This window comes from Macaca fascicularis, chromosome 4 (assembly GCF_037993035.2).
Source record: "Macaca fascicularis isolate 582-1 chromosome 4, T2T-MFA8v1.1".
Lineage (NCBI taxonomy): Eukaryota > Metazoa > Chordata > Mammalia > Primates > Cercopithecidae > Macaca > Macaca fascicularis.
Window position 1 is genome coordinate 13,466,469 of NC_088378.1, and position 26,141 is coordinate 13,492,609.

Genomic DNA, 26,141 nt, shown 5'->3' on the forward strand with positions numbered 1-26,141 from the left:
AACAGCAAATTTTCATACAGTGCTTCAGCCTTATGTCAATACCTTTCCCCAAATAAACAGACCAACACTACAAACAGGACCCTGCCTTCTAGCTATAACTAACATCCAGTGGCCCCTTAATAATCAGAGGTTTGGCTCCACTACTTGATAGCAAGAAGTACAAACCCTTTTGTACTCGCTTGTGTTAAAGGGAATCCATTCACTGTAAGAATATGACAGTAAATCTTACAGGTGTTCAGGGGTGGTAAATCAAATGTGTGAGGGCCAATGGAGACTTGAACCTAAAAGGAGGAATCCGGCCGGGCGCCGTGGCTCACGCCTGAAATCCCAGCACTTTGGGAGGCCGAGGCGGGCGGATCACGAGGTCAGGAGATAGAGACCATCCTGGCTAACACGTGAAACCCCGTCTCTACTAAAAAAACTCGGGAGGCGGAGCTTGCAGGGAGCCGAGATCGTTCCACTGTACTTCTGCCTGGGCGACAGAGCCAGACTCTGAATCAAAAAAAAAAAAAAAAAAAAAAAAAAAAAAAAAAAAAAAGGAGGAATCCCTAGCGTGTGGAGCTGGTTTGCTAGGAGTTCAGGCTTCACCCCTACAGGACATTGCCAGATCTATATCCCCACAGCCAATCATCTCTATTGCCCAGTATTACAGTTACAACTCTTGAAAGAGATAACTTGACTGAGTACCATGCCTTCCCAACCTGTCTGTTACCTACTGTCTGCTCTGACACCATCCATGCAGTCTACACTAGAGCTTCCAATTATCCTAACTGGTCATGTTTTCTTCTGCATGTGGATCTTCATCCGTGCAATTTCTTCTGCCTAGACCATTCTTACTCCCTTCTGGCATCTGACCAACTCCTACTTCTACTTTCAGGTCTCTCAGCCAAGCTGTCACTTCCATCTTAAGCTATCCTTAAAATATTCAACTACCCCTTTCTCCCCACTCCCAGACTACAAAAGATGTTCCCGCTCTGTGCACCCTGGACTTGCCCGTAACAAAGCATATACTGCTTTGTATAACAATTGTCTTTCTCGCTAGATTAACTCAGAATAGAGACAGTGCTCACCAATTTATTCCCTGCACTTAATTTTTTTTTAAATGAATAAATGAACAGACTGGCTTATTTCAGTCAGTTGTCCACCCTTGCCAATAATTAGCTGCATTGAAAAGTACAGGAGGAGCTCGGCGTGGTGGCAGGCACCTGTAATCCCAGCTACTTGGGAGGTTGAGGCAGAAGAATCTATTGAACCTGGGAGGCAGAGGTTGCAGTGAGCGAAGATTGCACCACTGCCTTCCAGCCTGGGCAACAGAGTGAGACTCCGCCTCAAAAAATAAAAGAATAGAATAGAATAGAATAGAATAGAATAGAATAAAAAAATAAGCGTAGGAGGGCAGCTGCTACAAATAGCTCCCTGAACTCTTCAGCTGTGGGTCAGGGCAGATTCATCTAGAGGAGTATGGGTGGGAAGCAAGGGCTGGCGTCTATAAGAGAGTTTTAACAGCATATATTAAAGCTCATTTAGTAGTATTTGAATCCGTTTTGACAAAGAGAAATCAAATATTAGTGAGCTAAAACTGTATATGCAGAGTCTTACTATTAATATTGTGATTAAGATTGAGGGTGAAATTCTAGAGATACTCTCATTAGGAGGCTCTCCATTTTATGGATGTTTCTTTGAAAAATGTGCCAGGGCACCAGAGGGGAACATGATACTTCAGAGCAGTTGTTGTTAACCTTGGCTGCACATTGGAATTACCTGGTGGCAGCAGTGGTGGTGGTGGGTGTTGAAAAATACTGATACTAATGCCTAGGTACTGATTTAATTGGTCTGGAATAATGTCTGAGCATCAGGAGTTTTAAAAGCTTCCCAGGTGTTTCTAATCTGCAGCTTAGTTGGAAAACCAGTTCTTTACCCTTGCTTTTCAGAGTGTGGTTCTCGAACCAGTATCATTTATATCATGTGGAAATGCATCAGAAATGCCGAACTTCAGGCCTCCCCCTCAGATCTCCTGAATCAGAACCTACATTTTAACAAGATTCCCAGAAGATATGTACATGTGTGTAGTCTTAAAGTTGGAGAACAGCCAGATGCAGTGGCTCACGCCTGTAATGCCAGCACTTTGGGAGGCCAAGGCGGCGGATCACCTGAGGTCAGGAGTTTGAGACCAGCCTGGCCAACATGGCAAAACCCCGTCTCTGCTGAAAATACAAAAATTAGCCAGGTGTGATGGCGGGCACCTGTAATCCCAGCTTCTTGAGAGGCTGAGGCAGGAAAATTGCTTGAACCCAGGAGGTGGGGGTTGCAGTGAGCCAAGATCATGCCATTGCACTCCAGCTGGGTGACAGAGCAAGACTCCATCTCATTAAAAAAAAAAAAAAAAAGTTGGAGAACACTGCTTTACACTATGGCTTGCACAAAAGTATTCTATCCTAAACCGCTGCAATTTTTTTTTCTTTTTTGAGAAAAAAATGAATAAATGAACGAGCTGGCTTGTTTCAGTCAAACTGGTGCAATCTAAGCTCACTGCAACCTATGCCTCCCTGGGCTCAAGTGATCCTCCCACCTCAGTTTCCTGAATAGCTGGGTGTGCCACCACACCCGGCTAATTTTTTGTATTTTTGCTTGAGATGGGTTTTCACCATGTTGCTCAGGCTGGTCTAGAACTGCTGAGCTCAAGCAATCTTCTCCGCCCCGCCCCCCGGCCTCCCAAAGTGCAGGGATTACAAGCATGAGCCACCATGCCAGGCCTGCAATTCTTAACAGTGATTCATCTACAAAATTACATCAAGACATACTGTTTTTGCTTCTTTCTTTACAAACATATGTCAGGTGAACGCACAAACAGCACAAACCTCCTGGTTGTGCAGGAGTCATGGCCCCAGCCCAGGTTCCCTTTAGGCTGGCACCTGAGATGCATGATTTTTGTTTTGTTTTGTTTTGTTTTTTTGAGATGGAGTCTTACTCTGTCACCCAGGCTGGAGTGCAGTGGCATGATCTCTGCTCACTGCAAGCTCCGCCTCCCGGGTCCACGCCATTCTCCTGCCTCAGCCTCCTGAGTAGCTGGGACTACAGGCGCCGGCCACCATGCCCAGCTAATTTTTTGTATTTTTAGTAGAGACAGGGTTTCACCATGTTAGCCAGGATGGTCTCAATCTCCTGACCTTGTGATCCGCCCGCCTCAGCCTCCCAAAGAGCCACCACGCCCAGCCTGAGATGCATTTTTTTCTGCTTCAAACCCTGGGTCTGCTAGAGCTCTTTGCATCACATCTTTTGGTCCTTTAGGAAATGAAGCCTTTTCCTGACTTGTTCCTTAGGAATAACCTCCAAGTTCAAGCTAAACTACACCTCAGGCGACTTGCTGCTATCTTGGATTAGCTATGACTTCCCCTTGTCCCTAGGTATTCACCGTGCTTCTTCCGATCCTGTCTTGGAGAGCTGATTTTCAGCCAGAACACACCTCATGGCCACTCTGGTTATTAAAATATTTTGTAATTCTGTGTTGACTGGCAAAGTGCATGTCCTGAGCAGCCCAAGTGTCCAAGTCCCTCCCCAATAACCTGACTACCACGTTGCCACTGTCCAGCACTTGGAGGTCTCACATCTGACCCGGCTAAGAACCTCAGCACCTTGCAACAGGGTTCTGGTCACTGTCTAATTGGTCAACATAACATACCTCCTCTGCTGCCTTGATGAAATCAAGGTTTCTTGTCAGTTTCCTTCATTCTTCCTCTTCTGTTGTAGGTTACACTTTACTGTTATGACTTTTCTACATACCTGTGTGCCACAGGTCTCTCATAGATCTGTCTCTTATATCCCATCGGTTCTTAAAGTGTGGTCTCCAGACCAGCAGCAGTAGCAGCAGCAGCAGCATCACCTTGAACTTGTTCAAATTCTCCAGCCCTACCCAGAGCCACTGGATCAGAAACTCTGAGGTCCAGCAATCTGTGTTTGACAGGCCCCGGCATTCTGACGCATGCTAAAGTAAAAGAACCTGTGATTTATCACCATACTTACAAAGCCCTCTATCAAATATGCAACTTGTAATTCATGTTGTATATATTACTACTGAGTTTGTCACCAATATTTCATATGATATACGAAAGTCTTAAGACTTGCCAGATTTAAGTGGTGGTGATTCCACTTTTGGGAAGTGTAGGGGATGGTAAGATCAATATAGTTTAAAAAATTAAATCTCCATAAGAGAGAATATTGCTAGGTGTGGTAGAGACCAATTTTAATTTTATACCTTTGAATTAGTTCAGTTGATTGACAGTTAATCTGGTGTTAGTGAGAACTGCTAATACTCAGTATAAAAAGGGCTTGATATTTCTTGAAATGATGATGATGATATTCTCTTAGTGGTAGCTTGACTGGTTTTTGCGGGGAGATGTTTCAGAAAGGAAACTAATTCTTACGGAATATCTGTGTGCCAAGCATTATTAGAAGCACCTTCACTTGCTATCTCAATCCTCAGAACACTGAGGCAGATGTACCCCCATTTCACTGAAGAAATTTTTATTTTATACATTTACTCAGAAAAATCACTGAAGTTTTAGAGCCAGAAGAAAGCTAGCAACTCAACTTCTGTTATTTTTTACAAATGAGGACAGTGAAAGGGTAAGTGATTTGACCATCACATTGCTGGACAGGTGGTTCTCAAACAAATATACTTCATTTAAAATATGTATAAAAACTCGGGTCTGGAATCCTGAGGTTGCCAGACTATCCATTCCTTAACAAATAACCAGCAGTGTTTGCAGTAGGGGCAAACAAATTCCTTGGATAGAATTTTAAATACTTCCCCATAGAAGAAATCTCCCCATAGAAGAAAAAATGTTTAGATATGCACTCCCTTATTCACATGGCCTAGTATAAGATACAGTGTATGTACTTGACTTTGCCATATCAGCATTTAGGGCAAGTTTAGATATATAACTTAGCATTTTGTGTAAATCATCAGAAGGCCTTTATGGTCCTATCTATAGATGTGGGAAAATCTAGAATCCCTTCTGTTTAATTAACGTATTGCAGTTTGGTTACATCAAAGTCTTACGTGTGGAGTTCATTGGAGTAAACTTTTGAGTCTTTCTGACAACCAGTTTCTTCAACCAGGAGGTTAAACATACAAATCATTCTAGCACAGAAGTATCAGTGTGTATACTTTTTTTTTTTTTTTTTTTTTTGAGACGGAGTCTCGCTCTGTCGCCCAGGCTGGAGTGCAGTGGCCGGATCTCGGCTCACTGCAAGCTCTGCCTCTCGTGTTCACGCCATTCTCCTGCCTCAGCCTCCCGAGTAGCTGGGACTACAGGCGCCGCCACCTCGCCCGGCTAGTTTTTTGTATTTTTAGTAGAGACAGGGTTTCACTGTGTTACCCAGGATGGTCTCGATCTCCTGACCTCGTGATCCGCCCGTCTCGGCCTCCCAAAGTGCTGGGATTACAGGCTTGAGCCACCGCGCCCGGCCTGTGTATACTTTTAAGTGCTGGTGATAAGAACCGCTGCATAGATCTGTGGTTGAGGTTTCTGCAGCCCAGAAGTGGAAAGTTAGAGTGAACAAAGGGAACATGAACTCGCCATCCTTTAGAAGATTGGCAGAGTTCTCTCTTTCTATTGCTGCTGACAAAGGGAGCTGGAATCAGTTTCTTACACCCACGCAAATATTCCAGTTCTTTCACAACATCAGATAAAATGCCTAATGCCGTTAATACATAGGTTCATCACCAGTAAGAACCGCCCTGCTGCTTGTTATTACATGAGCAACGCTTGCCATGTGTTTTAACTGGGCTCCTTGCAAAGAATCAGTTTTCATTCACCAATTGTTTTGAATCCTGGTGGCAAGCCCATCTCCCTTTTGTCTGAGAGGTCCCCAGTGTGACCTGAGGAACCTGGGCAAAGGCCCAGTGAGAGAGTCTGGAAGCTGCAGACAAATCACCCAAGTTCTCAGACTGCCCAGAAGTCTGCGAGCACATGAAGAGGGAGACTCTCCTCAGGGATTCCCAAATCTGACTGTCAGTCATTGGAGAGCTTTCAGAAAGTCCAAGCTCTGAGGCTACACCCTGAAGATTACACATTAGTAATTTATTATTACATGTATCAAGCGCTTACAGCAGACCAGCCCTGATGGTTACACATTAGTAATTTATTATTAAATTTATCGAGCGCTTACAGCAGACCAGGTCCTCTTACAGGTTCTCTATACAAATTATTGATTCATGGAACCCTCACAACAATCCTATGTGGTAGGTACCACTGTTTCTCGGAAGAAGGAATTGAGGCACAGAAAAGTTCTTGCCTGAGTTTGTGCAGCTAGGGAATGGCAGAGCCAGGATTTGAACCCTGGTAGTCTGGCTCTAGAACACACATTCTTAACACTATGCTGCTCTGGGTCAATTGAGAATGTAACATAGGCGGTCTGCTTCCTCCCATCCACCTCAGGTCTTAGCATAAAGCATATGTCATATAGCAATAAAGCTGTCATAAAAATAAGCAAATGCCGGTTGTCAGGAGTTAGGGATGGCAGGGTGCAGGCGAGCGGGTGTGACTATAAAGGGGTACTGGAAGGGGATCTTTGAGGTGCTGGAAAGGTTCTATATTTTCTCTGTAGTATTGGTTACATGATTATACTCATGATAAAATGGCATACACACATTGTACCAATGTCAACTGCCTGGTTTTGATATTGTACTACCGTTTTGTAAGTGTAACCACTGGGGAAAATGGGTGAAAGATACACAGGACTGCTCTGTACTTTTTTTTGCAACTTCCTGTGAATCTATAATTATTTCAAAAGAAAAAAAAAGTCTATGCCTACTTTTGGCAAGCCCCATATCTATTAGAAGCCTGCCCCTTTAAGACTGATGTAAATAGAGATTGTTCTTGGAAGACAAACCTCATTCTGCTTAGGGTAAGAAAAGCACTCTCAGCTGGGCGTGGTGGCTCACGCCTGTAATCCCAGCACTTTGGGAGGCCAAGGTTTAGGCAGGTCACGAGGTCAGGAGATCGAGACTATCCTGGCTAACATGGTGAAACCCCGTCTCTACTGAAAATACAAAAAATTAGCCAGGCGTGGTGGCGGGCGCCTGTAGTCCCAGCTACTCAGGAGGCTGAGGCAGGAGAATGGTGCGAACCCAGAGGCAGAGCTTGCAGTAAGCCAAGATTGCGCCACTGCACTCCAGCCTGGGCGACGGAGTGAGACTCCGTCTCAAAAAATAAAAAAAAAAAGAAAAGAAAAGCCCCCTCAGTCTGGGCAGAGCAAGGGCATAGGGTAGTGGTGTAACAGGAGCTGAGCAAGGTCACCAACAGCAGAGTCAAGCACTCTGCTGACTACACTACACCATGGGGGCTGGAACCAGTTCCTTATACCTTGCAGTGATTCCCAGATGACTAGTGCCCAGCTGTCTAAATGGGAACCCTGGGGAAAGAGCTAAATGCACACAGAATCTGTGCCCCATGCCTGGGAACCCTGGGGAAAGAACCAAATAAACACAGAATCTCTGCCTGACGACTGGGAACTGCCTCAGTAGGTCAGGGACAATGTTAGGTTACATTTTAAAAGCTCCCCAGGTGATACGAGCTTGAGAACTTTAGACTACAGAGTAGTGATAAAGCTGAATCTCCAGTAACATCACATGAGTCAGCCACCACGGGGACTGTAACACAATCCCTTGGTTTTCACAGAGTTGGTATGGCTCAGAGAGATAAGGATGATGTTCATGTCATGTATGAAAACATCCAAAGTATAGATACCCTTTCTGAATGCTATGTATAAACAATAAAATATTAAAATGAATTGCTTTTTCTTTTGCATCATTCCTATTTGGTTACTTACCAAGTTTCTCCCGGGAGTACGTGTAGTTACAAATAAGAACATAATTTTATTACAAATGTCTTAGGCTATCAAGTATGTTGCTAAATTAAGAATTTTTTTTGTCTACAAGTAACAAAATTCTCAACCAACAGTAACATAAACACCACAATACAGGGCTCTGTTAGTCTCAGATACTAAGAAGTCCAGAGTAGGTGGTTGCTGGTATTGGTTCTGCAGCTCAAGAGATTGGGGCGGACATCTCTGCAGTACTTGGCCATTTTTGTTGTTTTTTTTGTTTTGTTTTGTTTTTTTGAGACAGAGTCTCACTCTGTCGCCAGGCTGGAGTTCAGTGGCAGAATCTCGGCTCACTGCAACCTTTGCCTCCCAGGTTCAAGCGATTCTTCTGTCTCAGCTTCCCGAGTAGCTGTGACTACAGGTGCATGCCACCATGCCCAGCTAATTTTTATAGTTTTAGTAGAGACAGGGTTTCACCATGTTGGCCAGGATGGTCTCGATCTCTTGACCTCGTGATCCACCTGCCTCGGCCTCCCAAGTGCTGGGATTACAGGCATGAGCTACCGCGCCTGGCCTCGGCCTTTTCTTTATGGCCACAAGATGACAGCTGCAGCTCCAGCCTCTCCACATTCCAGACAGGATGAAGGGGAAGGGGCAGGACCACTGGCATTCTACTCCTGTCTCACTGGCCACAACCATCTCTTGTGGCCACCCGTGGCTCAGAAGGAGTCTAGGAAACTGAGTATTGTCCTTTCACAGTCTCTATGACAGGAAAGGAAGATGGGGAGGTATTGGGTGTCGATGAGGCAACCTACAGTGTCTGCCATGGCTTTCAAATTACAATTTATCAAGTACTGTTTAATTAAATCTACACACAGCTGATCAGATACACAGTAATAAATTATCACAGAAAATATTGATATGAAAATCAAGCATAAGGATCTCCACTGTCAGTAATTCTACACATATGTATTGGTCTTTCATTCTCTGTTGGAACTAATTCTAGTTGTTTAAGCACTTCTGTTCCTTCAATCAATTGCCTACATAGGAGAAAAAAACAGAAAATTTAGTCAGTCATAAGTTTTCATATTTAACTTACATTCCGAAATGGAGTCCTACCCAGCTATAGTCAAGACTATTTCCTACAAATTAAATAAACATCAGCTCTAAGTATCTTAAACCTCTCTGGATGTGGGCACTTTGCCACACCTGCAGTACTCAGGACCATCGTCCTGGCAGCTGGCCTCCTGCTGCAGCTCTGAGCTGGCGTCCTCCATCTGCTTGGCACCTTCCCCTCTGTTCATCTCCCTGCAGTCAGGGTGACTTTTTTTTCTTTTCTTTTCTTTTTTTTTTTGAGACAGGGTCTCACTCTGTTGCCCAGGCTGGAGTGCCATGGCATGATCCTAGCTCACTACAGCCTTGACCTCCTGGCTCAAGTGATCCTTCTGCCTCAGCCTCCTGAGTAGCCAGTGCTTACAGATGTGTGCCACTAGGCCTGGCCAATATTTTTATTTATTTATTTTTGTAGAGAAAGGATCTTGCTATTGCCAGGCTGGTCTTGAACTCCTGGCCTCAAGCAGTCCTCCCACTTTGGCCTCCCAAAGTGCTAGGATTATATGTTGTGAGCCACCACACCTGGCCAGCATGGTCTTTTAGAAACAGCAATCTGTTTTCATCTCCTTGCTCAAAACACAACAATAATTTCCCATTATCCTTAGGATGAAGACCAAAAATCCCTGCCATTGCCTACCAGGGCCTGCATGGTCTATCTCCCATGGCCTCTCAGGGAGGTTGGGCCACATGCTTCCTCTTGCTCTCTGCGCCAGCCAGACTGGCTTTCAGTACCTCAAGAGCTCCACACTCCCTTCTTCCACAGCTCCTGTGTTACTCCTCAACCCCTACCCTTTGGCATGGTCACCTCCTGGTTTTCCTTCAGACCTCAGCTCAGTCATCACTTCCTTGGGGATGTTTCCCAGGCCACCTTGCTTATGTTAAGTTCCCTCTCTCTCCTTTAGAGAAGTTGCCAGGGTTGAAACTTTACATTTATTTGTATGCTTCTTTGACTGATTTCTGATTCTCTCATGACGGCAGGGATCATGCTTGTGCTCAGGCTCAGTGCCTAGCATAATGCCTGGCACATAGCAAGCACCTGACAACATCCACTGAGTGGATGAATGAAAGACAGCTCAAAGCCATGCTAGTTTCGACCGATGTGGTTACTCATGCCTGTAATCTCAACACTTTGGGAGGCCAAGGTAGGCGGATTGCCTGAGCACAGGAGTTCGAGACTAACCTGGGGACAACATGGTGAAACCCTGTCTCTATTAAAATACCAAAAATTAGCTGGGCTTGGTGGTGCACACGTGTAATCCCAGCTGCTCGGGAGGCTGAGGCAGGAGAATTGCTTCAACCTAGGAGGTAGAGGTTGCAGTGAACTGAGTTTGCACCACTGCATTCAGCCTGGGCCATAGAGTGAGACTCATCTCAAAAAAATATAATAAAATAAAATTTAAAAAAATAAAAAATAAAGCCATGCTAGTTTAGATCTCCATAGACACTTGCTGGCCATGAGCTAGAACTTTCTGGGGAATGGAGCTAGACTTCTGATGGTTCTTTCAATTAAAAGAGGGCAGAGAGACAGGCCAAGACATAGGACTGGTGCCCTCTTGCCAGTGCTTGGGCTGGGACAGTGGCTGAGGGGAAGGGTGCAACTTCCATCTCATGAACCTTTACAGGGGCATGGTCGGTGCCAACACCAACTGTACTCTAGCCCTCTCTTTGCCTTTGGGATCTATTTTTGCCATCCAAAAAAAAAAAAAAAAAAAACCACGACACAGGACAATACAAGATATGTTCCGAGGATGAAGGGCAGAGGATAAATAGATTCATTTCTGTCCAAAGACAGTACGAAGCCTGTTCTCCAACAAGACAAGATAAGCAAAGGCACAGAGACTGTTCTTGGGGTGATGGTACTATGGCCTGGTTGCAGCTTGGCTGCTAGTCTACAAATTGCGTTCAAATTACATTTCCAGCTCTGACTCAGCTTGAATATCCACCTCCTGGGATGCCACCAACTGGCTATCCTATAGGTATCCTAATATGAAACTTGTCCAACTTGAACTCATGATCTTCTCTCCCAAATCCTCCTCCTTATAGTCTCCATCTTAGTGAATGGTACCACCCCTCCAATCAGTTCCCAAATCGTAGGAGTTACTCTAGACCTGCACTGCCCAGTATGGTCGCCACTAGCTACATGTGGCTATTTAAACTTAATTATAGGCTGGGAGTTGCAGTGGTTCACACCTGTAATCCCAGCACTTTGGGAGGCTGAGGCAGGCGGATCACTTGAGGTCAGGAGTTCGAGACTAGCTTGGCCAACATGGTGAAACCCCATCTCTACTAAAAATACAAAAATTAGCTGGACATGGTGGTGCATGCCTGTAATCCCAGCTACTTGGGAGGTGGAGGCATGAGAATTGCTTGAACCTGGGAGGCAGAGGTTGCAGTGAGCTGAGATTGCACCACTGCACTCCAGCCTGGGTGACAGAGTGAGACCCTGTCTCAAAAACAAAACAAAACAAAACAAAACAAAACAAAAACAAAAACAAAAACCCCGCCTTAATTAGAATTAAATATAGTTCGCTAGTCACACTAGCCACATTTCAAATGCCTAGTGGCCACATGTGGCCAGTGGCTGTCATACTAGGTCGTGCAGACTACAGGACATTTCCATCATCACAGAGAGTTCCACTGGACAGTGTTGGTCTGGACTCCTCTCAGGCCCTCACCCCCGACTCTAACTTCTTTTTTTTTTGAGACAGAGTCTTACTCTGTCGCCAGGCTGGAGTGCAGTGGCGCAATCTCGGCTCACTACAACCTCCGCCTCCCAGGTTCGAGCATTCTCCTGCCTCAGCCTTCTGAGCAGCTGTAATTACAGGCACCTGCCACCACGCCTGGCTAACTTTTTGTATTTTTAGTAGAGACAGGATTTCACCATGTTGGCCAGGATGGGCTCGATCTCCTGACCTCGTGATCAGCCCACCTCAGCCTCCCAAAGTGCTTCTTGACTCTTAACTTCTCAATGTCTTGAGTTTGTCCGCTTATTGCCTGCTCATCTGTACTGCTGGTGCTTTAAAGCAGGACTTCATTTATAGCCTATTATAACCATAGCTTCTTAAGTGGTCCTGCTACTTCCTTTTCATTCTTTGCCAAATCATTCCTCACTTCTGCTAAAGAGATTTTTTTCTTCAAAATGAGAAGCTGGTTGTGTTGCTCACAATGTAAAATTCTCCCATGGTCCCCATCACCTTTGGGTGAGGCTTGTGCTCAGCAGCATGGCACCCGTGGTCCGTTGGGAGCTGGACCCTTGCTGACCCTTTTTTTTCTTTTTTTTTTTTTTTTGAGATGGAGTCTCGCTCTGTTGCCCAGGCTGGAGTGCAGTGGCCAGATCTCAGCTCACTGCAAGCTCTGCCTCCCGGGTTGACGCCATTCTCCTGCCTCAGCCTCCTGAGTAGCTGGGACTACAGGCGCCCGCCACCTCGCCCGGCTAGTTTTTTGTATTTTTTAGTAGAGACAGGGTTTCACCGGGTTAGCCAGCATGGTCTCGATCTCCTGACCTCGTGATCCACCCGTCTCGGCCTCCCAAAGTGCTAGGATTACAGGCTTGAGCCACCGCTCCTGGCCAGCTGACCTCTTATCTAGCCTCCACCCTCTCCATTCTCCCCTAGGCACTAAGCTCTGCCCAGACCAGATGACTTGTAGATAAGATGCTCTCTTACTCCTCAGGGCCTCTCTGCAAAAGCTCTTCAATTTTCCTAAAATTGATTTGACTCATTGTAATTTCTAGCTTCTCTATCTGGCTAACTTCTACGTGACTTTTCACTCCTCAACTCACCTTCTCATGACACTTTCCATGACCCCCTCCCACCTTATGAGTCTCTTAAAATGAAATAATTCCCCCTCCAACTAACCCCCCTCTACCATGGGTGCATGTGAATGGAGAGCTTACAGGCTTGTTTTGTGATATTCTTTCCCTACGAGCCCACTGGGCCCGCCATGCTCTGTGGATTGCTACAGTCGTTCCTGAAGGACATTCCCAGTATCATCCATCTGAGGGATCATGTGCCTGTCTTGGATGAGATCTCTCTGGACCTTGCTAACCATGTCTGGGCTTCCAAAAGCTCAGACATACCTGGGGATACTGAGAGATGATAGGGAAGAGGCAGCTCTACAACTGGGAAGGAAGGTATCCCTGAAGGAGCTCTATTTCATTAGTTTAAATAGATTATCTAGTTGCCTATTATGTTTTACCTTTCTGCTTCTCCCTTAGCGTTCTGTAAGGTCTTGTTTAAATATTCCAGCCCAGCCTCCACTGTGATTTGGAGACTTTTTTTTTTTTTTTTTTTTAATTTTGGAGATTTAAGGAATACACTGAGATCCTACTTGAGGCAGAATAGCAGAATAGAAGGAGGGCAGTGCCTCCCTGAGGCTACAGTGACGATGATAAAAATTAGAGATTTCCCCAAGAGGAAGGTGGATCATAGAGAACAGGAACCATCAAAAGGAGACCGAGTGCTCTCCACTCCATTGCCACCCTGTAAGGCTCTGTGTTCACTTTGGTGAAAGGAGTTGGAGTTGGAGGGTGTTTTCTTACCCATCTCCCAATGCACCCTTTACACGGTTTGCATAGCCCATGTCTCACTGTCACATAGCTATTGGCTATTTGACTTATTTTTCATAACATACTGTAAGCTCCCTGAAGAGCAGGGATTGTACACTGTCACTCTTTTTCCCCAGCACTGAGTACCATGAACGGCATACTGCAGGTGCCTAACAAAATTCTGTTTGAATGAGTTGAGAAAACAGCAGAAGTGAAGGCTGAACAAAGGATGTGGGGCAGAGAGTGGAGGACCTGGAATGCCACTCTAGACTTCAGGCTGTGCAGATGTGAAGATGGTAATGGAGGCACTAAAAGTTTTAAAGTAGTTATGTTTGTGTTTGAGAAAGGTACCTTTAGCTGAGATATAAAGGATCACCAGGAAGTTGGTAGAGGATAGAGACTGTCAGCAATATGACAGAGATTTAAATGATCCAAGAAATGTTATTTGGATTTAAATGATCCAATAAATGTTATCTGGATTTAAAACTATTTTTTTTTTTTTGAAACGGAGTCTTACTCTGTTGTCAGACTGGAGTGCAGTGGTGCAATCTCGGCTCACTACAACCTCCACCTGCCGGGTTCAAGCAATTCTCCTGCCTCAGCCTCCTGAGTAGCTGGGACTACAGGTGTGCGCCTCCATGCCCAGCTAATTTTTGTATTTTTAGGAGAGATGGGGTTTCACCATGTTGGCCAGGCTGGTCTCGAACTCCTGGCCTCATGATCTGCCCACCTTGGCCTCCCAAAGTGCTGGGATTACAGGTGTGAGCCACTGCGTCTGGCCTTAAAACTAATTTAATAATGCATTTTCAAACTCAGAATACAATTTATTTGGGACCAGGGAAAACTTAAGTCATTATTTTATGTTATGCATCTATTAATGTAATGTTATCTCTTTAAAGATATCCTATGGATGAAAATACACTTTCTATTTTTTCAACCTGGAAGTATCACAGAAAGCATTACATGAAAGGACTTATTGTAGTTAAAATGAACACTGGCATGAAATTCCAGGTGCTGGAGCATCAGTAATTATCCCTATGGAGTGGGTGGAACAAATCTAACAGTTATTCAGAAAAATCCAAACACTTTACACTATCTCAGGGAAGATGAAGTAAGCCCTGCCTCATATTCATTCAGTAATTAAAGAGAGATATGAAACACTGGAGTGATGAAAAGTATTTCCATCATCCATTTTAGGTCCACATGCCTTTAAGCATCTTGCTAACAATATTCTAATAATAACTATTACCTGTGATGTTTCCATATTTAAAATCGTTCAGTAAAAATAGTTACATGTAACTTGACTAGTTTTCATCTACCTCTTCATGATGTACATGGACAATTAATTAAATGACTTCACCTCTTCACTTCTACATATTAGTATATCTATATTATTAAGCACTGTGGTATGATTCATAGTAATAAAGAATTGATAATATCCTTAAGGCTGAAGACTGATAGGTGGATAGAGACACAGAAAGAACATTATTATGACTATGCCTAAATGGTTTCTGTTTTTATTTTTTTATTTTGTCTTATATATTTTTTTTGAGGTAGGGTCTCATTCTGTTGCCCAGGCTGGAGTAGAGTGGTACAATCATGGCTCCCAGGCTCAAGCAATCCTCCCACCTAAACTTCGTCAGTAGCTGGGACTACAGGCACATACCACCATACCCAGCTAATTTTATTTATTTATTATTTTATTTATTTATTTATTTTTTGAGACAGATCTTGCTCTGTCGCCCAGGATGGAGTGCAGTGCACTCACTGCAACCTCTGTCATTGCAACCTCTGTCTCCCGGGTTCAAGCAATTATCCTGCCTCAGCCTCCCAAGTAGCTGGGACTACAGGTGCATGCCACCAGGCCTGGCTAAATTTTTGTATTTTTAGTAGAGACGGGGTTTTGCCATATTGGCCAGGCTGGTCTCGAACTCCTGGCCTCAAGTGATCTGCCTGCCTCAGCCTCTCAAAATGCTGGGATTATAGGTGTGAGCCACTGCACCCGGCCTATTTATTTATTTTTGAGACAGAGTCTTGCTCTGTCACCTAGGCTGGAGTGCAGTGGCATGATCTTGGTTCACTGCAACCACCTCCCATGTTCATGTGATTCTCCTGCCTCAGCCTCTGGAGTAGCTGGGATTACAGGCACACACTACCATGCTTAACTAATTTTTATATTTTTAGCAGAGATGGGGTTTTACCATGTTGGGCAGGCTGCTCTGGAACTCCTGGCCTTAAGTAATTCACCTGCCTTGGTCTGCCAAAGTGCTGAGATTACAGGCATGAGCCACCATGCCTGCCCAGCTAATTTTTAATTTTTTTGTAGAGATGGGGTCTCACTGTGTTGCCCAGGCTGGTCTTGAACTCCTGGGCTCAAGCAATTCCCGACCTCAACCTCCAAAAGTGCTGTGATTACAAGCCTGAGCCACTGTGTCTGGCCATTTTCTGTGTTTTTATAGATAGCAAACTTCTTTGCAAAATATTTCTTAAATACTTTTGTCTCTATTTGTATTATTTTTGCATTTAAGCCCTATTTTTAGCTACCTATACACTATATACAATACTTATCCAAATATTTTTAAATGACATTTTTACAGGTGTGAATATTATATAGACAGATCTACAATATACATACCCAAAAGCCACAAATTTTCTATCTAGATAAGGAGTTGCTTGCAGTGTGATATAGAATTGTGACCCGTTGCTGTGACGGCCTTTGTTGGCCATTCCAAGTACTCCTCTTTTATTATGAGGAACTGAAAAGTTTTCATCTGGGAAAGACAATAATCAGTAGGTCATTAGCACATTTCTATTATCTCAATTTATTGTAACATATAAGGAACAAATAGAACCCTTGGTAACACTCTCAATCATATTTATCAATGGATTCCAAATTGTAAATACTCTATTTATTTCAAATTACTTTCAAACATTCAAATGGGCTGTTAAAAAAAATAAACTGTAAAACCTCATTAGAACTATTGGAGCATTCAGTTTTAGTTTGTCTTTACCATAAACAAGTGTGCTAAGAAAATTAATAATGTACAAGGAAATATATACAGTATTCTAATCAAGAATAAAGGTCAGCAAACTTTCTCGTGCTGTTTTGGTATTTCTTTCAAACTACCACCACGCTCATTAAAAACACCACCTCTGAGAAGTCTTTCGTGGATCTGACCTTTCCCCTGAACCCCAAGCATCTTACACATAGTTCTTGGACAGTCCTTATAACACTCTATGTAATTATTGGTTTACATGACGTTTCTTCTCTAGTAGGTGAAGGTAGGAACCGTGTCTCCTCGTGGCTTTGGCTCCAGGCTTCCTAGCACATTGATTGGCATAAGTGTGGCCCTAAATGTTTGGGCAGATTTCCATTCCATGTACTTTCCCATTCCATGTAGTTTTAAAATGTTGATGATGAAAGGAAATTAATTATGTTTATTTTTAGTAATCTTCAAATAAATTTTAATCTGAAACCTTGTTTGGATCGACCAAGATTTTGTGGAAAGCAATAGCTATTTTAGCGTAAGATTTTGAAGTAAAAGGAGTTGTATGGTGATTATCAGGCAAACAATTTGAAGACGTACCATTCCCAGCTTTGCCTCCAAGTTCAAATACACAGAATGAAATAATGGATGAGAAATTCAGTGAAAATTTTCATTCAATAACTTCATAAATTTCTGAGAATAACTGAGAAATATGAATATTAACTGTCTATAAGATTTTATTAAACTACAATTGCTGTTACTATTTTAAGTTTCAAAACTAAGCAAACTAAGTGATTAAGCCATACCTGGGGTAGTTTCTTTCAGCCTGTTAAGTTGAAAACTGAATAAAGACCCCTGAAACCTTATGAAATGCTAATGAGGCATTTTTGAACAAATAAGTCTATATAATTACGCTGATGCTCCTTATTCATTTCAGTGAAATAAAGAAAAAAGCTCATTAATTTCACAGAAAATTGCATGAAATGGAAATCTGCCCACAGCAAAGATTCAGAGTTTTAATAGAATGGTATTTGTCATTGCTTCTACATATTCTGATTTATTTTTCTTAAATTCTGTAAAAATTGGGAAGAAAATCGATAGAGTTGTAACATTTTTATCAAAAATTTTGTGATTGTGGGAAATTTTAAAGCAGTTAATCATAATACCTATCAAAAAAATTGGTACCTATGTGAAAGCCCATGTATAAAATAGTTCAAAAAGTGCCTAGAGCAGCCAGGCACAGTGCCTCACACCTGTAACCCCAGCACTTTGGGAGGCCAAGGTGGGTGGATCGCTTGAGCCCAGGAGTTCAAGACCAGTCTGGCCAACATGGCAAAATCCCATCTCTACTAAAAACACAAAAATTAGCTGGGCATGGTGGTGCATGCCTGTAATCCCAGACACTTAGGAGGCTGAGGCACAAGAATCGCTTGAACCCAGGAGGTGGAGGTTGCAGTGAGCTGAGATTGCGCCAATGCACTCCAGTCTGGGTGACAGAGAGAGACTCAGTCTCAAAAAAAAAAAAAAAAAAAAAAAAAAATTCCTAGAGCCCTCTCTCTCATCTCCTGAACACATTTATTTAGGAGAGCATGGAAATCCTTAGAGACAATTTGAGAAGCATTGCTATAAAGGGACAGAATAAATTATATTTTTAAAAGGTGCAGGTAGTCGCTGACTTAGAAACTTAAAAATGTATGGACCTGAAAAAAAGTGTGAAAACTAAATGACTATGTGTGGATTCTCTAAGTCCAGAATGTGTATGTGAATCTTAAGAACCTGAGGCTATGCTACTTCCAGTCAGGCAGTAATGCCAGGGCCTACGGAAACCACTCAGTGGTCATGCCATAACTGGCCTACTTGGCATGATCTTGTATGCATCAAATAAAATGATGTGTAAGAAAGAACCATTAACTCTAACTAGCTTTGCAGACATAAAGTATTACAAGAGTAATTTACATGTTCTTTTGTTCTGCCGTGTCTCTCCGACTCAACTCTTTAACCGTCTGCTCACCTCGGTATTTCTCGATCTTCCCAACCCCTCTGCTTTCCTTCTGCCTCTTTTCACTTCTCTTCAAGCTTCCATAAAGCTCTAAAATTCAAGAGCTATAATTTTAATTTAAATCAAATTTAATTTTTTTAGAGAAGGCATTGTGCTAGTTGTCCAGACTGGTCTTGAACTCCTGGGCTCAAGGGCTCCTGTCTCAACCTCCTGAGTAGCTGGGACTACAGGTGTGTGCTACCACACCTGGCTAGCTATAATTTTTTTTTTTTTAATTATTTACTAATGTAAAGTTTCCTGATTTTTTTTCTAATAGTAAATTTTTGGTACATTTCATTTAACACTTAAAACATCAAGTTGCTTTATACTTCCATGATAACAAAATGCACAAACAGCACTGCTGAAGGCGGCTGAGCCTCTTCAGGTTTAAATAGAGTGAAAGCCCCCATAGAGGAATTTTTGTCCTCTTTGTTTGGTGAGGAGTGAGGCCACTGGTCAGTAAATAGGTTTGATTCAAGCCTATTTTCTCCTGAGTGTTTCTGCCAGGGATAAAGTATGAGTGGGAACAACCTACACAGAAACCAATAGCTGAAACTTGCCTGAGTAGAAGGAGCCTGTTTATTTAGGACTTTAAAAGTTGTGATTCAAAACAAAGCAAAACAGACTTTCCCTAGGTTAAAAAAAAATTAACTCGTTTATAAAATAATAATCTAATTAAATGATACATTATTTATTGCATTATTTTTGTGTTAAGCTTAATAAAAGTGAATTTTGTGGTTGCAGTTTTTCGCAGCCCCGGTTTTAATTCTGCATCTCATGGAAATAGGACCCCATGAGAGAAATGTGGAGGAAGGACTGGCTGGCTGCTGCCTTCACATTCCCGGGCAGGTGAAGGGATGAGGGAGACAGACCCATGCCTTAGCTGTTCTGAGGACTAGCCGTGCTCTCACTTTCACAGTTACTCATCTTTCCTTCTGGAACATCTCTCCTTCCCACTTGATTGCTTCCTGGATTTTTTATAATTTTATGCTACTAGACCAACCGAATAATAAACACTTCACTGAACGCACTGGGACTCCATGGGCACAGTGAGGACAGCAAACACTCTATCTGGAGACCAAATACTACAACAGTCTGAGGAAGGGGCGAGGGATAATCAGCAGAGACTCAGGGGGGTCTAGGGGGTCAGGCGAGGAGATGAGTGAACAGATCAATCCCCTACTGGACAGGAGGCCTATGTTCCATCTGAGGCTGTGCCTCCAAGCACAAAGTATTTGGGTGCTCTGATAATGGCTGTGGGGTGGAGAGGTACAGTGGATTCTCATCAGGGATTGGGGCCAGGAGAGTCCTTTCCCCATCTGCAATGTGTTGCTACAGATGCAACTCAAAGCTTCTCTGTGCCTCCGCGCCCAACTTTCCCGGCAGCTATTCTTTCTTTTCCCACGGCACTCAGTTCCTTCCTCTCTAACAGCAGCTGGCACAGCACCTGTAGTTGATCTGTTTTAACATCTGCCTGCACAAAACCACTACAAGCCTTCAGAGTAGGAACTCGGTTATACCATCTTTGTTGCCACAGGCCCTAGCACCATGTGGAAACCTACCTTGGAGTTTAGTATTTTATGAATGACTAAAGGAATGGTGTCACTTGCATGCTTTCATTTGATAAAGCTGTCTGCAGGAATTTGGAAAGAAAGTAGCTATTACTTTTCCCTTTCACTGTGGCCATCGATTCAATAAAGATATCTTTTCGGCCGGGCGCGGTGGCTCTTGCCTGTAATCCCGGCACTTTGGGAGGCCAAGGTGGGTAGATCACGAGGTCAGGAGTTTGAGACCAGCCTGACCACCACGGTGAAACCCCATCTCTACTAACACCACAAAAAAATCAGCTGGGCATGGTGGCACGCATCTGTAATCCCAGCTGCTCAAGAGGCTGAGGCAGGAGAATCACTTGAACCCGGGAGGTGGAGGTTGCAATAAGCCGAGATCATGCCATTGCACTCCAGCATGGGTCACAGAGAGAGACTCCATCTCAACAACAACAACAACAACAACAACAACAACAACAACAACAAAATATATATATATATATATTTCCAGAACGTTTTCATTGTATTAAAATATAGACACAAAAAGCCACAGAAAACTAATGTATAAAGTTATTATAAGGCAAATACCCTTTTAACTACTACTCAGGCCAAGAAAAGAAACTTTGCCGGCCTCTGCCCAAAGTTCCTTGTCAAGCCCCTCTCTCACCCAGAAGGAACCGTTCCCCCGAATTTTATATAACTATGCACTTAATGTTTCCTTATAGTTTTAACATCCAAATATGTATCCTTAAGCACTATAGCCTTTCCCATTTAAAAAAATTGGTTATGCTTTTTCAGTCTCTTTTAATCTGCAGGTTCTTGCCTCCATCTCTTTCTTTTCCTTACATTTATCTATTACTAATGAACCTCAGCTGTTTAACCTCGAGAATTTCTCCCAGTCTGCAGTCTGTTGATTGCACACATGGTACATTCCAGCATGTTGCTCTGTCCTTTGTCCTGTCAGTTCTGCTAAAATACTTGTTTTGAAAATGCACATTTGCTTCAACTTGATGTATACATTAGGGAAAGCCTTGTGCATTATGAATTTCGCCCCCACTTACATTCTTCCACCATGAGAAACACTAGGGAAATGAAAACTGCATTCAGCTACATGGAGCCACATGGGAACACACACACCTCAGATATCTACCAGCTGCTCTGGAGCTGTGCTGAGCCTCTCCTACCCACATCTAGGGTTCCGCCACTTCAAAATTGCTCAAAAGCTGCAACTCTTCCCATGCCCACCTTCACGAACTTCAGGTCTTTTACAAGGTATGTATGTTTCGTGACCATTTAACATATGTAAAACTGTATTGCTGGGTTTTTGGGGTTACTATCCTGTTTTTTAATGCCATCAAGAAAGTTTTTCTTAAACCTCATTTTCACAATAAACTCAGTGGTTTTTACTGTACAATGCTGCAAAGTGTAGATTTTTTGGTTTGTGTTTTGTTTTTCGAGGCAGGGTCTCACTCTGTCACCCAGGATGGAGTCCATCATGGCTCCATGATCATGATGATCATGGCTCACTGCAGCCTTGGACCTCTCCAGCTTGAGATCCTCCTACCTCAACCTACCAAGTAGCTAGGACCGCAGGTGCATGCCACCATGCCCAGCTATTTTTTTTTTTTTTTTTTTAAGAGATGGGATCTCGTTATGTTACCCTGGCTGGTTTTGAACTCCTGGGCTCAAGCAATCCTCCCACTTCAGCCTCCCAAAGTGCTGGGATTACAAGCATGAGACACCATGTCTGGCCAAAGTGTGGAGATTTTTTAGGAACACATATGTTGCATTACAACAGAACCGACTGTATATCTTGCAAATTGGCAGCTGAGTCCAGAGGCTTAATCAGACTCATATTATTTGGTAGTGTGTTCTTTCAACAGAAGCCTCATCATGTCTGGTTGTCTCTGTTTTTGTGAAATTAGCAGACTGATGCAGCAAATGCTAAGACCCATTATTTCACTGGGGGCAGCAAAATGGTGACATTCCAATTCTATTATTTCCTTTTCACTTATCAGTGGCAATACTTTTATAAAGAGATGTTTCCCCTTATCTACAATTTAGTACAGTTCACATAGGAAAGGTGGGTACTTGATTCTTTCCCTATACTTCCCACTTTTCATGATAAATTCATTTCCTAGTATTCCTCCAAAGGTAACCCATTAGCCTTTATTTGATAATATAATTATAAACTCACAGATTCGAAATATTTGTTGGGTTTTGATCAAATGCAATTACTATTGTTTGTGAAGCTCAAATTACTCCATCTTTGGTCAGTGAGACCCTCTTCAAATTGGCTCCTGAGGCCTGTTGACATGACCCCAGTAATCTTTCAGAAAAGAAATCTCTGCACTTTGCAGCATTGTACAACAAAGGCCACTTTTGCTATCTAATAGAACATGAGGTTCCAGGCTCATTTTGTAGATTTCCTCCCGGAGATCTGGCATCTGCCATTTCTCCCACAGACTCTGGTTTCTTTAAGTGAGAAATGACATTTCAAAGCAACGATCTAAATTCTAGGACTACCCATTGCTACTGAGTTGTGGTCATTGTTTATAGACCTTTTCAGTGAATAGAGCTATATATATAGACATTTGATACTTCTTGAGTTTAAAGTCATGTTCAGGACTATAGAATATTCTTATTAGCCTCTATTATATTTCATCTCTATCTTCTTTCTTCCACATTGAGAATCCTGATTCTCAAGGACAAAGAAAATGATGAAATTTGAATATTCCATAATTACTCAATGACTTTATCCCACATTACATATACAACAGTCTCAAAATAACAATACTAAAAATACCATCACCAGTGTACTTTACTGAGATTAACTAAAAAATAAAACTTGTATATATTCATTTTCTTCTATTTTTTAAATAGACGATATCTCCACTGCCCAAGCATATCATCATTACACAGCATACTCTCACCCTTTGAGATGGGGTCTTGCTATGTTGCCCAGGCTGGTCTCAAGCTCCTGGGCTCAAGCAATCCTCCTGCCTCAGCCTCCCAAGTAGGTGGGACTAACGGTGCATGCTGCCATACCTGGCATACTCCTCACTGAATATGGTAAAATCACAAATAATAATATGATTAATCCTCACCACCAGTTGTGTCAAGGTCTCTCTTATTATTAATATTTGGTTGTGTGAAATTCATTCTATGGCAGATTCTGCAGAAAGGGCTAATGGCAACACTATTCCCTGAAGTCTTCCATGTTGATAAACCTGTGTGCCCTTTATAATTCAACATCAGTTTGACTGGATATAAAATCCTTGCTCACGTTTCCTTTGCTTGAGTTCATAAATATATTATTCCACTTTCTTCTAGTATAAAGTGTTGCTGTCAAAGAATATGATAATCTAATTTTCTTTCCCTTATAAATCACTTGTTCTTTTTGCCTAGATGTCCAAATAATTTTTCAATGTCCAATAATGTTATGAACAAATAAGTCTTGGTGTTGGTTGTTCTGCTTCAAATTGTCAGGTTCATGGTATGCATTTTCAATAAGTGGTTTCAATTTTTTACAGATACTTTTATTTGAGGTATAAACATTTTCACTTGAGATATATAAATATTTTTACTTACAGTGTAAACATATGCTTGAGGTATACACAATTGTCAAAATGCATCAAACATCTAAGATATATGTGTTTTATTAAAATTTAATAAATATATCTTTGATGTTCAGTTTTATGCTGTATAATCATCTTCATGGTTGCTGGATTTGTCATGAACATTCCCAGGATAGAGAGTTCTATCTTCTGGCTTATCTGAGAAATCTCACTACCATCCCCCCGACCTCCTAACTAACAACAGTGATCTTCAAATCCTAAACCCCTACTTGTTAAATGGAACTCTCCCCAACTTAACGGATTCCACTTGAAACCCCTGCCACCATTACCTGGACCTGGGAAATTGGGTATCTATATCTCCAGTGCACTAATGATTCTATCTTTTGCATTCACTGTTGTGTTCATGCCACAAGAGCGGAAGCCTCCCTGTGATGCTCTGATTCAACTTTAGTTGCCACATTCCCAAGGCCACAGCAAGGTAAATGGGATTCCACTTCTAAGGGAAGAGACCACATATGGTGCCTTCTGGATCAGAACATATAAGGGAAAAACAACTGCCTAGTCTGGGAAGGTGGGAGTACTGTCCCCTTCTGGAAAACAAAGAGTGTCCCGCCACCCCCATTGGAACAGGGGAAATATATCTCTATAGACACAACTTCGCAGCATAAATACCACACCCCGTAGGGCTTCTGTTTGTGCCCCAACTGGCTCATTTTTGTTTGTGGCATGAATGGAAAGAAGTTACAACCTGAACTGCTCCCAACTCCCTAGGGAGTCACCTGTTCTCTTAGGAGCAGTTTTCCTTTGTATATAAAAAACTTGGAACAGAGGTGAATGTATACTGGCCACTCTTGCCCCTCCAGGAGTCACTGTCTGTAACCCCATAACACCGAAGAATACCGGAAGTAAGTGAGTAATAGGAGTAATTCTGGCAGGAATTGGCAGTGACAGGACTAGCAGCACCCTGAGGCAGCTTTGCCTACCATGCGTCAACTCTAATGAACTTGACTCAATTAAGAATCCTTAGCCACCAACACAGGTCAGGTATTAAAGGGAATTCAAGAGTCCTTAGGCTCTTTGGCAAACGCAGTTCTCGATAACAGACTAGCATTGGATTATTTACAGGATGAACACAGTGGAGTCTGTGTAGTTATTAATAAAACCTGCTGAACATATTTTAACAACTCTAGACAAGTTGAGATTAACATTCAAAAGATCTATGAACAACCTACCTGGTTACACAGATATAACCAGGGCACTGACCCCAACTACAGCTGGTCAACTATCAAGTGCTTTCCCAAGTCTCACCTGGTTTTTACCTCTCGTAGAACCTTGGATAGTTATTTTTTGTTTCTAATTTTTGGCCCTTGCTTATTTAACCTCTTAGTAAAAGTTTGTGTTTTCTAGATTACAACAGTTCCAGGTAAAAAACAATGCTGGCACAAGGCTTCCAATCTATCCCATCTACTGACCTGGAGAATTAAAGTGTCCTGCCTGTGGGCCCCTTACATCAGGTATCCAGAGATTTTTTTACTCCTCCAGTGCTAGGCAGGGCCTATCCTATGCCCATGAGCTCAGCAGGAAGCAGTTACAGAAGACTGGCCTTTACCCTTCTGCAGCCCCCTTAAGATTAGGGAGGAGGACCTAATTTCTGAGGGGGAGATGAGGTAGGAGGCAGGACTTGACTCCAGAGGTGGGGCTCAGACAATGGACCAGATTGAGGACTAGCTAAAATAGGGCCAGGGTGAAAGCACCTTTCAATCAGACCTGTCCATCAGTATGCCATGTCAATTTACTGTTGCCATGGCAACACCTGGGCGTTATTGGTCTTTTCCATAGTATCTAATGATCCAAAAGTTACTATCCCTTTCCTGCATAAACTGCCCCTTAATCTGCATGTAATTAAAAGTGGGTATAAATGTGACTGTAAAACTGTCCTGAGCTGCTACTCTCTGTCTGCGGGTTAGCCCTGCTCTGCAGGAGCAGTCACGGAGCTATAACACCACCAGAGCTGTAACACTGCCTGTTCAATAAAGCTGTTTTCTTCTAAAAAGGAATTACCAATGACATTCTTCATGGAAATAGAAAAAACAATCCTAAAATTTACATAGAACCACCAAAGACTCAGAATAGCCAAAGCTATCTTAAGCAAAAAGAACAAAACTGAAGGAATCACATTACCTGACTTCAAATTATACTACAGAGCTATAGTAACCAAGACAGTATGGTACTGGCATAAAAACAGACACACAGACCAACGGAACACAATAGATAACCCAGAAACAAATCCACACACTCATAGTGAACTCATACTCATTTTCGACAAAGGTGCCAAGAACGTAAGCTGAGGAAAATACTTCAATAAATAATACTGGGAAAACTGGATATCCATATGCAGAAGAATGAAACTAGACCCCTACCTCTCACCATATACAAAAATTAAATCAAAATGGATTAAAGACTTAAATATAAGCCCTAAAGCTATGAAACTACTACAAGAAAACA

At 42.6% G+C, this 26,141-nt stretch overlaps 1 protein-coding gene across 10 annotated transcripts in view; it reads right to left on the minus strand.

Moving 5' to 3' along the window:
- Positions 1-7,856: 7,856 nt before the first annotated feature.
- Positions 7,857-26,141, minus strand: part of PPIL6 (peptidylprolyl isomerase like 6) — a 46,714-nt gene continuing 28,429 nt past the window's right edge. For all 10 annotated transcript variants that reach the window (XM_045391679.3, XM_074036872.1, XM_045391680.3 and 7 more), the window contains 2 exons: positions 16,122-16,257; positions 7,857-8,867 (listed from right to left, as the gene is read on the minus strand). In XM_045391679.3, the coding sequence (XP_045247614.2) occupies positions 8,756-8,867; positions 16,122-16,257 (248 nt within the window). In that variant the 3' untranslated portion in view covers positions 7,857-8,755. The remainder of the gene's footprint in view (positions 8,868-16,121; positions 16,258-26,141) is intronic.